The 14,890-nt window shown below is 37.8% G+C and overlaps 1 protein-coding gene across 1 annotated transcript in view; it reads right to left on the bottom strand.

Annotated features, from left to right (window-relative positions):
• Positions 1-14,890, bottom strand: part of PCNX2 (pecanex 2) — a gene marked incomplete at its 3' end in the record, with an annotated part of 153,254 nt that overhangs the window by 62,422 nt on the left and 75,942 nt on the right. Inside the window, exons 18-21 of the mRNA XM_084283877.1 lie at positions 14,419-14,511; positions 13,785-13,935; positions 10,247-10,388; positions 4,497-4,674 (exon numbers count right to left, since the gene is read on the bottom strand). Of these exons, the coding sequence (XP_084140003.1) occupies positions 4,497-4,674; positions 10,247-10,388; positions 13,785-13,935; positions 14,419-14,511 (564 nt within the window). The remainder of the gene's footprint in view (positions 1-4,496; positions 4,675-10,246; positions 10,389-13,784; positions 13,936-14,418; positions 14,512-14,890) is intronic.

Genomic DNA, 14,890 nt, shown 5'->3' with positions numbered 1-14,890 from the left:
ACTGAGGGAGAGTTGGCCTTAGTTTGTACACTGCCAGATACAAACATTACAAAGAAAGAAGTGGATATGTCTCTTCTTTCCTCCCCAGCCATTTCTCTCTTTGCTTCCTCAAATCAACATTGGCACCAATCGAGGCTCCAAAAGTAGTTCAGGAAGACAGCATCACACTTCTCCACCAACAAGAGTTAAAAGATGCACACGGCACTGGATGAAATGCAAAGCTGGATCTTTAGAACACAGAAGAGAGTTGGGGACAAGCCTTGCCCTAGGCATTTTTGTTAACACTTAACCAGTTCCAAACCAATATCCTGGCTGTTCTAAAATTATTTGCATTGAGTTCTAAATCACACTTCACAATACCTCTTCATTCTTGACTTCAACAGCTGTTATTCCAGACATCTTTTAAAAGCAGCTCACACAGTTGCCAAGGAGGGCAGTGCTGGGCACATTCCTTTTATTATTTTTTTTTAAATTGCATTGAAGAAAGATGGACTTGGTGAGTTATATCACACTTCATACGCTCTCCCTTTTGTGTGTGTTATGTACATTAGAATTTTTCCTCAGTAGAAATCAGAGATCCATCTTTTCACCATTTTAAGAAAAGTCCATCTTTCCACCATGTATTCACTGTGTATTCTTCCATATCCCCTAACTGGTTAATATTCCCATGGTTTCTATGCTACTATAGAAAAAAAAATATTACTGTTAGGTGTCTACAAAGAAACTTCCTAAGTCCCAGTATAGATTCCATCTTCAATGTGCCTTGTGAAGAATATATTCGCAATTACGTGTGGTTTTCCTGTTTCACCTAGTATGAACATACTTATTAAACTTCACACTGATACTATAGCATCTTCTCAAAAGACCAAGAGAACAACTGGCTCATATCAGAAGTTTACATGGAATCATGAAGACCACGAAGACTGTCTTGATTATCTAGTTCAATTTCCCATAGAGTATACATACAGTTTTTGAATGAACTATCACATTTTTAAAAAGACCAATCAGCTCTGATTTAAAGACTATAGACAATGGGAATTTCAGACAGAAGAATCCCAGGCTGTAGCCAACACGACAAACCGTGGGTGGCTACATGGAATGTCCTGAAATAAGAAAGATTGAGAAGTCTTGTTCCACTTGATTTGAAAGCTGTAATCATTATTAAAAATAAAGTCTTTTCTAAATGTTTATCTTGCTCCCTTCCTACAGTAATTTGAAAGACAAAATAGCATACTCAACATATGGCTAATGAACTTCTAGCATTAATTTTTCACATTCTGAAAACTGGTCAGAACGTGAACAGCTGTTCCAAAAAAAAGTGAATTAATCATGTGGTATTAATAATCATGTTAAAATAGACCAAAAATTTATGTTGGTTAAAAAAGCCTCAGGAATAGAACTGAATAGACTCTCTTGTTCTCTCTATCACCCCAGTGTGGGTGGTTTGGATATTTGCAAACGGATAGTCTCAGTGCCGTGATTCGGACTTCCATGCCTCAACTTCTTCAGAGGGCAATATGCTCATTTGGAGCATCTGATTTTACTAAAGTACATTAAATCAACTGCACAATGGGGAAAACGAGAGAAGCACAATCAGATATTCAGAAATATCCCAGCCAACATTATTAGCAGAGTTTTATTCAACACAATCTGCTTCAAGATTCACTAGCACAGTTGTGAATGTCTGTTGAATTTAGACACTTTCTCCAGTGGCTGGCAGAAGAAAATAAATGCTTACTGCTGCATTGCTCTGACAGCATGCAAATAATTTTTTTTTTTTTTTGCGGGGTAACCATGCTGAAAAATTGCCATCACTATGACTAAAGTATAGCACTTGTAGGGTTCCATGACTCTGATGGTAGGAAGTTGACACTTTCAACAAGCAAGCAGATAAGAGCCATGATTGTGTGATAACTTCTGCATAGCCAAAGGTGAAGACAACAGAAACTATTCTGGTTCTTGTCTTTATCTTTTTAAAAATAGCTTCAAACATAAAAATGACTGAACTACAGATGGACAGAATTTGTGAAGGCCTGTAATGCTTTTAGCTACAAATCTGCATGCAGTTTGCTCAGTGCCTATAGTATGGAATACACGTATCATCTTTATCCTCAAGTAAGCATATCCTTTTAAAAAGTTCCACAATATTGAGCTAATAAAGGCTCAGACCTTAATTACAGTAAAGAAAATATGTTCTTTACGATTTGAAATTAATAGGACTTTAATTGCTATCATCTGCTATGCTATTTTTCAGATTGGCTTTAATGATCACTGTGAAACAGTGCGTGTGCTTTTGTAATATAAATAATTCAACCACTTAATTTCATTTTTTTAAAATGGAGCATGGAAAGTCCACTTGATGAACTAATGACCTGCAAAATTTCAGATTTAATGAGATATGGAGAAGATGACAGATCAATGCTAAAACTGCATTTTAAAAACACATCTCTACTAGGTTGAAAGCCTGTATTAGAAAGTAGCAGTTATTCCAGCACACATCTCTACTCAATTTGGTATGCATCCTTCATTATCTCATTCCTATTGCTATAACTTTCCTTTGTACAGTGAACAGTAGATCCAGACTAACGAAGCAACTCCAAAAAAAAACACACGACCAACACTGAAAAGCCTCTACGTCTCTCTCTTCCAAAAAATATATAATAGCCCACACCAGTGTTTTGTGATACGCTCACAAGGTCAACATTTTCAAAAGAATTAATGTATTCTGAAACTTCCAAGTCCGATGCTCATTTTTTGATTCCCTAAGGAGGTTTTTGGAGAATTAGGTTTAGGGCTATATAAGTTGTTAACTGGACACAGGGTGTCTGTTGAAGCACATAATCAACAACCTGCTTTGGTGGTAAAAATGCACACACACCCTTTCCCTAGGGAACACAGCAGTGCAACAAGTACTTGAAAAACTGCCACGACACAAACAAGTTCTGCATCCCTTTCACTGCTCATCTTCCCTCAGAGGTAAGAAGCTTAAAAGTTACTCTGACCCTATTTTAGGATCACATAGTATGTGGTGGGGAGCAGTTCTTTCTAAAGCGGTGCTTCTTAAAAGATGGTTGTGAAGCTCTTCTTGCTCCTTTTCTTCCTCACTCCATCCCTTAGTACCTGCCTTCTCACCCCAGCACAGAGGTGGTGCAGCAGAGCAACAGTACAGGACTGAGGATTGGAGGCTTTAAGAAGGTGAAGCTGCTGCTGGACAGTGGCCCAAGAAAAAAAAGGCCATGATGACTCACAACCTTACTGTTAGTCCTCCCTTCCCCTCCTCCCTTCCAGCAGCACAGAAATAAGTGAGGAGAAAGCCTTCAATTTCTGCTTTGCACTTTGCCTGAGTGACTGGGAACCACCAACGTAACACCAATAAACTGGGCTTTTCCTCAGGAAGGCTGAAACTTCGTGTGGGTGGGAGCAGCAGTGTTAGCTGATGCTCCTTGTAGAGAAGGGCTCAATACATCCACGCATTGATAGGCATCTCCCACAGAACATACTACAGTCAATATGGAACCGCGCCTTTCTTCTCTCATAAAAGAAGTCATGTTAGCTGGGTCATACTCACACTTGTAGCAGGAATATTTTAGTGAAAGAAACCCACCAAACAAAATCAACAACAAAGGACAAGAAAAAAAAGCACCTCAGCAGAATTACCTCTGGACCGTATTGTATGTTACAACAATCAGGGACCAGAGAATTTAAAAGCTAAATGCAAAAGAATTGGTAAAAGCTTCAGGCCAGTCTTCAGTACTTTCTCATGTTTTATCTAGGTATCAGTTAAATCTACTTTTTCCAGTGAAACAGCATAGATAGTCAATCAAGGCAGGATATGATCCAAATGATGCAGAAAGTGTTTTTTTGTTGTTGGTTTGGTTTTATTGGTTTGTTTGTTTTGGAAGTTAATGCAACTAGAAAACATTCTATACTAGCCAAGGGTTAACAATGAGAAAGAGGAAGGAGCTTTGAGGTTAAGGTTAAGGGCAGCATTACAAAGATAACGCATAGAAACTAGGAAAAGAAAAATGTTAAGTCTGACATTAGGAAAACATTTATTATCCTGAGGATGATTATCTAGTGGAATAATTTCCCAGAGGAAGTTGTTGAGTTGAATACAAGAGGCATTCAAAGGAAACATAGATAAAAAACACCCAGGCGATTGATCCGGAGGGCAGCCCTGCACTAATGACCCAAGAGGCTCTTTCCAACCCATTGAGGATTTTGCTCTTGAAAATGATAGTTATGAACTTCTGTAACAACATGTGAACAAAAAGTAAATGCAAAACACTGCACAAAACCAGAAGACATTTAACTGAAACCTTGGTTTTAGCTTACAGATTTTTTTCCTCTATAATACCAATCATCTGTGCCTATATGTGTCTGCATCATTTCTGACAAATACCACCACATATTGATCAGCACAGTGACATTGAGAAGATAAATCAAAGCTATGAAATACATTTTTCCAAAGAAATGACAGTACTTAGAAAACTTGCCTTGTGAAACACAATGGACATCATGAAGAAATCCAGCAAGAAATTTTCTGAAATGTCTCTATAGTCAAATCGGAAGAAGATCACAGTAAAGCTCAAAGTAACAAACTGATTAATAGGATTACAGAATGAGGAACGGAGGAGTTTCATCCCAGCAACTGTTATCAGGATAATATCACAGCTGTAAGAAATACAGAAAGAAAAACCTAATCAAGTCAAAGTAATAAAAACATTGAATTATGAAGCTCTTAAATACAAATAGCTGCACCAGATGTGTTTCAGATTGCTTTGTATATCTAGATCTACACATCTTATTGATTTCTGATGTTAATCCTGTGTTCTCTTAATAATCACATTACCCATCTGCAACTTTTTATTTTATCACACACTTGTAATCTGTGATAAAGAAATAATTCTGTACCAAAAGAAGAGTATTGGCTACTAAAATCCAAGAACCTAAAAAGGCTATACTATATACAGCTCTTAAAATAAAATTTGTTTCGGAATTTATCTTCATTATTCCATTAATCTATTGCTGTAATTTAAGAAAACATCTTGAACCCACTCCAATTTTTATGACTAGAAATTTAACTTGATCACAGTTTATAAATATTCTCCTATTACATACTATGCCTAAATTATGGATAGAAACACCCATGGATATGAGATGCTTGAAATCTTTAATATTGTTGTTTTGCAGGTCATCTAGTCTATATAGTAATTCCTTCATCAGATTAAAAGAAATTGTGCATTGTACCTATATGTTGTAAAACTCATGCAATCTGCATTTCATTCTACTTTATTAGACAGTGAACTTAAGCTGAGAATGCTAAGTACTAAGTGACCATACAGAAAACCATGAAGCTCTCCAAAAATTAAAGTGCTTGCTACTGCATCTCCAAGACAATAATGTTCCTTTTTTTTTACTACCCAGAAAACTACACAATAAAAAAAGGTAGTAGAATTAAATGAGAAGAAAAGATGGAGGTAATGTGTTAGCACACCTTAAATTTAGAAAACCATTCCAGTCTCTGTATATATATATCAGAACTCTGAGACTTGAGGTTGTTTTTTAGTTTTGTTTTTAAGATACTTTACAGAATTAGAAAGATGATCTTAGCAATTTTGATCTCTTGATAATTACAGCCCACTTAGGGGGTTACACACTAGGAAGGTCTCAGACATTAGTTTTAGATCACCTGGGTAGAATCAAAACCAAAGGCAATGCACTTTAGCTCCTCCTTCAGTGTGAGGGGAGAATCAGGCAACAAGCAAATGTCTAAAGTTAGCCTAGAGGAAATCCTAGAGGAAATCACCAGGATGGTGATGGGTTTGAACACACTGCCCCATCTTAACCCACACTGACCTAAGACTGTAGGTGTGGAGACTTTGTCTCCTTCTGTTCCCTTCTGCACAGTTAAACATTTTTGCTCATTCTTGAAGGTAACTGACCATAGCTGTATTCTTTCAATAGAGCGGTTGTGACACCACGCTTTCCTGCAGCACCCTGCTGTCTAGAATACTTGCATGGGAAGGAAAGAACCCAAATCCATCCACTTCCCAGCCCTGGAGGAATTGAGACCCACATTCCATCCTCCAAAGTACCCTCAACTCCTGCTGCATCTGTTTAATTCTTCTGCTAAGAAGAGTTAAAGGCTTTTTGTCACCAGAAATGCAGAGTAAGATTCCACATCTTTGTTGGCAAGCACTCCCCTGAGCTGCGACAGAGTACTGGGCTCCACACAGTAAACACTGGCATGGTCCTGTATTTTTATCTAACAACCACTAGAAGACACGGTGATAGGGTTTAAAGCAGGAATTGGAACCCATGATTCCTCACCATTACAAGAACTTCCTTCCCACCAAAGCAGGAGGAATCAGGAGCAAACCTTCCATAGCCTCCACTTTCCTGGCAGGAGCTCAGCAGTTGGACTTTGGTTAAATGAAGTAGGCAACACCGACTGCGCCACCAAGGTCTTTAAAAGGAAGGAAACAGAAGCAGTATTTTGTGACCCCAATCCTGATCACATGTTGGGCAACACCTCTCAGCTCAAAACCTTTGGGTGTTTGCTTCCTAGTCAGGGTAAGGTAAAAGTTATTTATTCAGAAAGCTCCAGGCACGTTCAGAAGTACACCTTGAGCCTCCTAATGAACCATCAAGTCAAGTTCAGGAGTATTTAGTGATATTAGGCATCCCCAGGGCTTTCTGGCACTTGAACAAGTACATTCGGATTGCAGTTTTACATGTTGATGCCTAAAAGCTGAATTGGATCTATTCCTGAAAAGACAACATAAACTTAATAGACATGTACAAGTAACTCCCTGTGAATTGAGAGCCAGATGACTTCTCCTATGTAAATTAAACACAAATACAAATACTTTTGGGGAGATGTGTTGTGTTTTGATGCTGGTAAAAATAGATGGGGATTTTAATGAATACTGAGTGACTTCATAAAGTAGGCCACATATTTGCAAAATGCACAGGAGGTTCTCCTCCATCCTGCTGCGAACCAGGAGAATACCTGCTGCCATGACTGACATTTGATGGGTCAGAAAGCTCCAAACAGGTTTTCATCATTCTAGGAAGGCTCTCAGCCTGTGCATTTCCAGGTTGATCTCATGTGGCATTTATTCATTATTGTGTATTTTCCTTAATGAAGATACAAGTTTCTCTGAGTGCAGGTCATTCTAATGAATCACCAGGACATCACTCTTTGAATGAATTACCAAGCTGACCTTGTTTCTCGCCTTGTCAAAGCTGCGGTTTTCAATTTTCCCCGAATTCCTGAAGGGCTAACCTAGTGCCTAAATCGAACAGACTCTGAAGTCACCAGAATCCATCCCAATGTGTCACGTGCAAACCATTTGGATCTTATGTTTCGCAGAAAGAATAAAATTCTTACAACGTGGAAGAATTTTCACATGGAAATTTTAGAGATGATAGAGCAAAAAGATGACTTTTTCCTTACCAAATCTGTTAACACCTGGAAAATTTCACAAAAAGGACATTTATAAAATAATGCTCTCAAGGGGTAACAGGTAATAAGCTGCTCATTATCCCTCTTCTTTAAAGATACTGTCGCACAAGATGCCTTTCCCGGTGCCTTAACTCCCAGTAGAGAGAAAGCGGGAGAGAGAGAATGAGAAATAAGGGCTTATTTCTGAACTCTCTGTGGCAGGTAACATGAGAAGGCATTTCAGCTTGTCAGCATGAATCCCACTAATAACCAGCACATTAGGGTCTCCAAAGTTGTAGCGAACTTCTGGCTGTGAAAGCAGCTGTGCTGCCTCTCCAAGAAGCAAACCACTTCAGTCCTTTTAATCATAAAACAAGATGAAACTTACTTTAAGAAATAGATTTGAATTGAGAAAAACTCCAAAATAAAATCAAACGAAACTTACCACATTGGGTATTTTCAGACACATAAAAGGAGAGTGCCTTCCCTTCTCTGCAGCATGATACAGTCTGATCCTTGGGTGGTAAATAAGTAAGGAGTGTTCCAACAAAAGAAAATAGCTATCTATATACTGAGGGTTGTATTTTCTCTGTGTTAGCAACATGGCATATGAAGGACAAAGGAGAATCTAGGACTCCTTCAAGGGCTTACAGAGTTGAGGAGAAAGAGATAGGATCTGAGGACAAAGGTCTTGTGCGTGGCATTTACAAGCTAGTCTTAGTGGAAGAAAACTAAAGAGGAGTGCGAGAGAAGGGGATACTGGGAGTGCTGCAACCTCAGTTACAAGAAAAAGAAGGAAAGACATGAAGATCGGCGTAGACAAAAAGCAGACAGAAAACTATGTGGCAACTTCCATCCTCTCCTGCCTCTGTGCTCCTATTACCAGAGGCAGCAGATCAGGAGAAAGACAACAAGGGGCAGGAAAGGCAAGTTCTGTACCTTATGGACTAAAAAAAAACAAGAGTTCATCTTCCTTGCAGTCCACTAATACAGTTGTCACATGGGTAAACATAGCCCAAACTGATTTGTACCACCAAGGTCAGCAGTAGTCTTGACACAGCAGCATTCACCCATGGGCTTTACTGTCTGAAAGGAGCTACAGCTCTATAGCTCTACCACTGTCAGCATAGGGTTTAGCTCCCTAAGTCAACAGAATCTCTTTGATTGAAGTCTGGGCATACCTGAGTGGAACTTCTTTGAAATTGCAGTCAGGAATTTTATTTTTACTGGCATGCTAAAAGGTAGATTTAAATCCAAGGTGATCACACATACACACGGAGGATGGGGAAGCAAAGGATTGTCATGTTATTCCCCTACAGGCTAAACAATCAGAGGCAGACAAATGTAATTGCTTTCTTTAATCTCAAGATTTTTGGACAGACTCACTACATCTGAAGGCTTCAGGGAGGTGATACTTTAAAGTGTAATTTAGCTTTGAGGAATGACTATGCAGAAATAGCACCTTTTAAACTCCACGTATTTGCTCTGTGCATGTATTCACTCACGTCTGCTAACTACTGAAAAATATCATTTTGATTATGTTTTAGTTTTCCCAGCCCTGCAGAACCAAATACAGTGATGGTCATCAACACAGACCTACCCTGAATAACACACCTAAACCCCTGAAGTACATCAACCTTAGAATCTCCCAAGGACAAAAAGGTCACTGGGGAACTACACAGCCCATCTGAGTGACCATTGAGAGTCTCTCTGGAAAAGCAGCTGTCTGGGAGGAATATATGGAAAAATCTGTTTAACAATCTATGCTAGTTTTAGCCACTATAAGCAGAGAACATATTTAAAAATATATATATAAAAAAAATTAGTCCTTAAAGCTGTGTTATTCTTTAAGAGAAGAATAAGCAAAACATGCATTTGTACATTAATTTCTAAATCTAATTTTTAAAGTCAAAAATCTAAATTATTATTAATACTGAGGAACTTCTCCCTGCCCCAGCAGTTTTTCCTGGTACTGGAACTTTCCTTCCTGAACACAAGCTGTTTCTTTGTTTTTATCATCTGCATCACTGTCATTCTGATAAAAAGACTGCAGAAATTCTGCTCACTGGGGATACTGCAGTCACTAAGCCTGCTGAATATCTGCAGTAGGTAAGTCACCAACCAAAATATTTACCATAAAAGGCTGTCTCTGCAAGAATCATACTGTGAGTCCATGGATCACTTCTGCTTAATATCAGAGACAGACTTGGGAAAAGGAAAAAAAAAAAAAAAAGTATATCCATATCTTTCTAAAACCACTTTTAATGCAGGACTACCTGCCATTCTACACTATTGAATATTTTATTCAGTTTAGTCTGACTTGAGTGGTGAAGCTGCCAATAATTCCTCTGGGAGGCTACGCCATAGTCTTAACAATCCTCAGTTAGGAAATGTTTCCTGATATCCAGCCTCGATTTCTCATTTTCATCTGATTAATTCTAGTTACCCCACTGTGTTTATACCCATCAGACACCTGCAGCCTAGTATAGATCGTCTTGCTTTTAATTGACATTTAGACATTCCATATATATCTATATATAGCTCTTTAATCTTTTAATTTCTCTGTCTCTCACTAGAGTCATGCCTTAGCATGTGCTATGGTAGCTTTTTTTTTTTTTTCTTTTTCAGCAGAGCCAATGATTATTGTATACTGAACTAATACATTATTAGTTCAGGCACAAAGGAAAATTGTGAAAAGCAGACTTATTTAAGAAACAAATTTCATTTCTCAGTCTTTAGTGTAAATCTGAATAGTCTACTAATCACATGCCATGAGTTATAAGCAAATCAACTTACTGTGTACCAAGCTTCTTGTATTTACTAATTGAGAAAGCATCAATGGTGAGGGCATTCAATATTATAGCTGGATACAAGATGTATTTCTCAAAGCACTGAAGCCACACATAGAGTCTTTCAAACCACATCAAATGAGCAGCATCTGAAATAAAAAATTCAGATAACACACCATTTCATCAAATTATCTACATTTTTGCACTGCAATACCATAGAAGTAACAATATGAGTTAGCTCATATTAATAAATACAATAAACCAACTAATTCATTACACAAAGAAGTCCTCTTTTTTTGTTTTTTTCCCAGAGAAATCATTTTTCTCTCCGAGTTTGGAGAGTATCTGTTTTGCTTTTTATAATCATATTCATGAGAAATGCTCAGAAACTATAAGAGGTGGCACATGCTAAATGGCAGATTCTACCTAATTCAATTACTAGTCACTGTATTAAATAGCACCTTTAGTAATGCAATGGTTCTGGAGAGGCCCTCTCCAGCTCTGGCTCTGACCGGGAACCTCATTTGAACTTTGCGCCTCTCTCTCCAACTGGCAAAATATTGTTTATTTGACTGCAAAGTATTACTGACCTCATTACTAAATACGCTTTGATATCTAAAGACTGAAGAAGTAATAGGAGCAAGACATTGTCACAGATGTTTCTCAAGACACTTTAAGAACAGCTGTTGTAATAACTATCTGCCAGGATCACATCACCCATCAGTAAATAATATCTTTTTCTGCAGTAGACTTTTCTAACAAGATCACAGGTTTAATGGGAATATTAAATAAGAACAGAATGTTCTGTACAACTAAAGTGCTACGAGAACTTAGGTGAACTGAGTGCAGAACCACTTGTGTACTGAAAACAGTAGCATCTTTCTTCTTAACTGAACTCATCTACACAAGGTTATTGGAGAAACAGAGCAAACACAAAAAGGCAGAACCTGGTATTGACTCAGAAATAACAATGCCAGCTACTGAATCTCCAACACTTTTTCCTGCAGAAATGAAAATAATTATGTATACACACACACACAGCCACACACCACCTTCTCAATGACAAAGAACGACAACATGCTGACAGGCTACCTCCTAAGATTATACACACACAGTCAGATGCCTATTTTGGAACCTAGCTTTTATTCTCTATGCTCTCTCCTTCTCCTGATCTACAAATTGCTTTCAGAGCTCCTATGCTCTACAAAACTTCATCTGGCTGCCCAAAGCCAATTTCTGTGTAAGAACTTGAGCTTGAATAAAGAGATGTGCATAGCAAATAGACCAAAAGGAAAGGTAGCCACAGGAGCAGAAAGACATGGCAAGGCATGTATGGACAACGCACAGAGAAAAGAATAGCAAATATTGAGGGGGCACCCAGGGAAAGAAGTGGATGGTTTGAAAATGGCTTAGATGAGTCTGTGGGGTATAAGAGCAGAAATGGGGAAGGAGGAGGAAACAATCTAAGAATCTTTTGCTTCAGGCCTTCTCACACAGTCTGTCGTTACTTTCTACACATCTGTTGTACCATAAGCTCACACATCTTAAGCTCAGCCTTTCTTCTTGCACTCATACAAAATAATAACAAGAAATATATCAGTTATCTCGTAGGTGCATCATGAGAACTGTTCTGAAAATTGCTATATTGTGGAGGGCCTGAAAGTCCAAATGACTCGTCTGAAGTCTGTAAAACAAACCCAAGAATAAACTTGTGGAATTGTCATTACCAGCTGCTCATCTAATTGCTAGCAATCATTCATCCTTACCATAAGAACTGCACTTGTCAAAAATTAGGAAGCTGAAAATTAAATTATATGCTGTTAATAGTGCTAACAGAACCCTTGCTTTGTGTATTTGTCCTGTTACTGTTCACGCCTGAAAATATAGAATACAGTTCTTTTCCAACCTCCTTCTGCTATACACAAAGGTAACCTTTAAGTTCTGCTTCTACATTTTTCTTACAGGGTAAAAGAAAGAAGACAGCCTGTCAGACATATCTATCAAAGGGATTACACAACTTTTTCTCCTCAGCCTCTCATCTCAGAACATGATAAAAAAATCCTTTTCAGCAGCTCGAGGGACCAGGGAATAAATAAATAAATAGACAAAAAAATAAATAAATTAAACTCTTGCTTTCTACACAGAAGACCATAGCATTCCAATAATATTTAAACCCCAAAGTGAGGAAATATAAATTATATAAAATGAGGACTGCAAAGGAAGCAGAAAAGCCTGCTGCCTGTAGCAGGTACCACGTGAAATGCATCTGATCTCAAAGTAGAAGGAAACCCATCTGTGGAGATCAATCTGGCATCTCTCTATGTAGACCTCAACCTTTTCAAAAGCTGAGTCATTGCATTTAGGAAAATAACGTTTTCTGACAAATGAAGACAGACTTAATAGGGGACAAAGCAAAGAAGACCTACAGTAATGTCTTATGATTAAGTTAATGCAACAACGGAACTTGGGTACACATCAGACTTCATGATTATCAAGGAGAGAAAGCCCCGAACAATGTTTTCAATTGGACATGAACCTTAAAAACATCTATATTTCTACTACGCTTTCCTTGCTGTATTGCAGTAAAAGTTAAAAGGCAACCTTCAATCGAGTCTCTTGGGTACCTTTTCATACGCAAGCCTTGTTTGGAAAGTAATCATTTTGAAAGACACAATTTTTAAAAGAAAATTTAAATCCTTAACGCGTATTTTTGCAGAGAGTGATCTGAACTCTTTTGTTGCCTAGCTGAACAGATTAAAGTCCCTCAGCAGACTGTGTTCTGACAACATTGTCTTCAAACACCTCAGGAACATATATTGAGAATGATTAAGGTACAGGATCCATCAAAAAATGACAAGCAAGCTTTTGGCTGGTAGCAAATACAAGATGAGAGCTGGGGGAAAATAACTGTCCTTCTCAAAGTATACTGTCTGCTCCTGGAAATAACTAAATCAGAACAGGAGATCAGACCCCAGTATAATAAAATATTTACATATACTGGTGTCAGGGCACCACTGCTTAAGCCAGCAGACAAACAAGAACAAGTCATCAAGAAATTTTCACAGTTTCCTTCAATTTTTAAGTTCCTCTAAAAGTGTTACGATGGAAATTAAAACTAACTTGCATTATCCATGCTGTCCAAATGATGCATAATTGTAAGTCAAAAAGTAGAAATAATTCTACCTCAATTTCATTCATAATCTTTCAATTCAAATTTTTAAATTATTTGTAATGCCAGTGTATCAAGCAACACAAGTAACAGTATTGTAATGTAAAAGCAAAAAAAAAAAGCAGATCAAATGATGGCTCATGAAAGGCCACTTAGAGCCAGCAAGATGTTTAAAGGACTGTTGTGTTTGGCATACAAGGAGAGGCTGAGAGAGCTGGGACTGTTTAGCCTTGAAAAGAAAAGGCTCATGGGACATCTTATCAAATATAAAACATAAATTATCCCCTCAGCCCTGTTCCTTCTGGATTTTTGTTTTTAAATCAAGACAAGCTGCAAGCCACTGCATCCATTGTTTAGATAAGATTTCATTACAAACCTCTCACTTCCCGTTGCCGGTGCTCTTTGCTTTTAAGTATGGGGTGGGAGATCCACAGCCAGGGGTGATGCTTGCGAAGCTGAGGAAGTATGTAATGTGTTACGAATCCCACAGTCCACGCTAAAGCGAACAGGACAATGCTGAGAAATGGCTGGGCCAAGTGAGAAAGAAAGAAAAACAGTTATAATTTGCAGATATGTAACAACATTTCCTAAAATGGTATTTCTGCGCACTTAGAAACTCATGTTCAAACTGACTACACAGGTGGATGTGTTTTGAAATATGTATTTTGCATGAACAATTGTTGAATTGTTGTTTTCTTTTCCCCCTAAATGGAGGAGAAAAGGTAAATGATTAGGTTTGTCCTTTCTGTCTCCCCTGTTGCATATCCTAAAAGAGGTGCAGATATGCAAAGGATTAAAGGAAGAAACACCAGATAAGTAATACTTTGCCTAATACAGATATCCACAATCTAATTGCACTGCAAATCAAAAAGCATTAAGTTATCATGGTCAGTAAATACATTTTCCCTAATTTCTCTTTCCACAATCTCTATTTCTTCCAGCTAAAGTATCCTGTGGTTTTGCATAAAAGAGATAATACCTTAGAAAAAAAATAAAGGACAGATACATACCCTTAATGATAGAAACACAGTGCTGGCACTGACAGCAAATGACAGAACAGCAGCCGCTGTGCAGACAATGAGATCCGATTTCAAAATTTCTTTCTGTGAAAATTATTTTATACAAAATTAGCAAGCCAATGCTATTTCAACTAGGCAAAGTAAGTGACTTGCTTCCCAAGTACTCGCAGTCTGCATTGTGTTGAGGCTAATCTTCACTTCCTGATAAAGTTTTTTCTCCACTCTGCTTTGTGAAATTATTTCTTGGTATGCTACGTTTGTCAAAGTAACTATGTTTAAATTCATCGTGCCTACATTTAAGATACATTTTAAAATCTGGTTTTAACACTGCAGAAATAAAAGTAATACATTTTCATACTGAGTCTGATCCTGTTTAAGGAATATAGTTCTTTCGCATTACGGTCTTTTGGTTTGGGAAATCAAAATTCTGGTTCCTTGACCTATTTGCAAGCAATACGATTGC

This window comes from Netta rufina, assembly GCF_964035555.1.
Source record: "Netta rufina genome assembly, chromosome: 3".
Lineage (NCBI taxonomy): Eukaryota > Metazoa > Chordata > Aves > Anseriformes > Anatidae > Netta > Netta rufina.
Note: the sequence above shows the minus strand (reverse complement) of the source record. Positions and strands in the feature narration are given on the sequence as shown.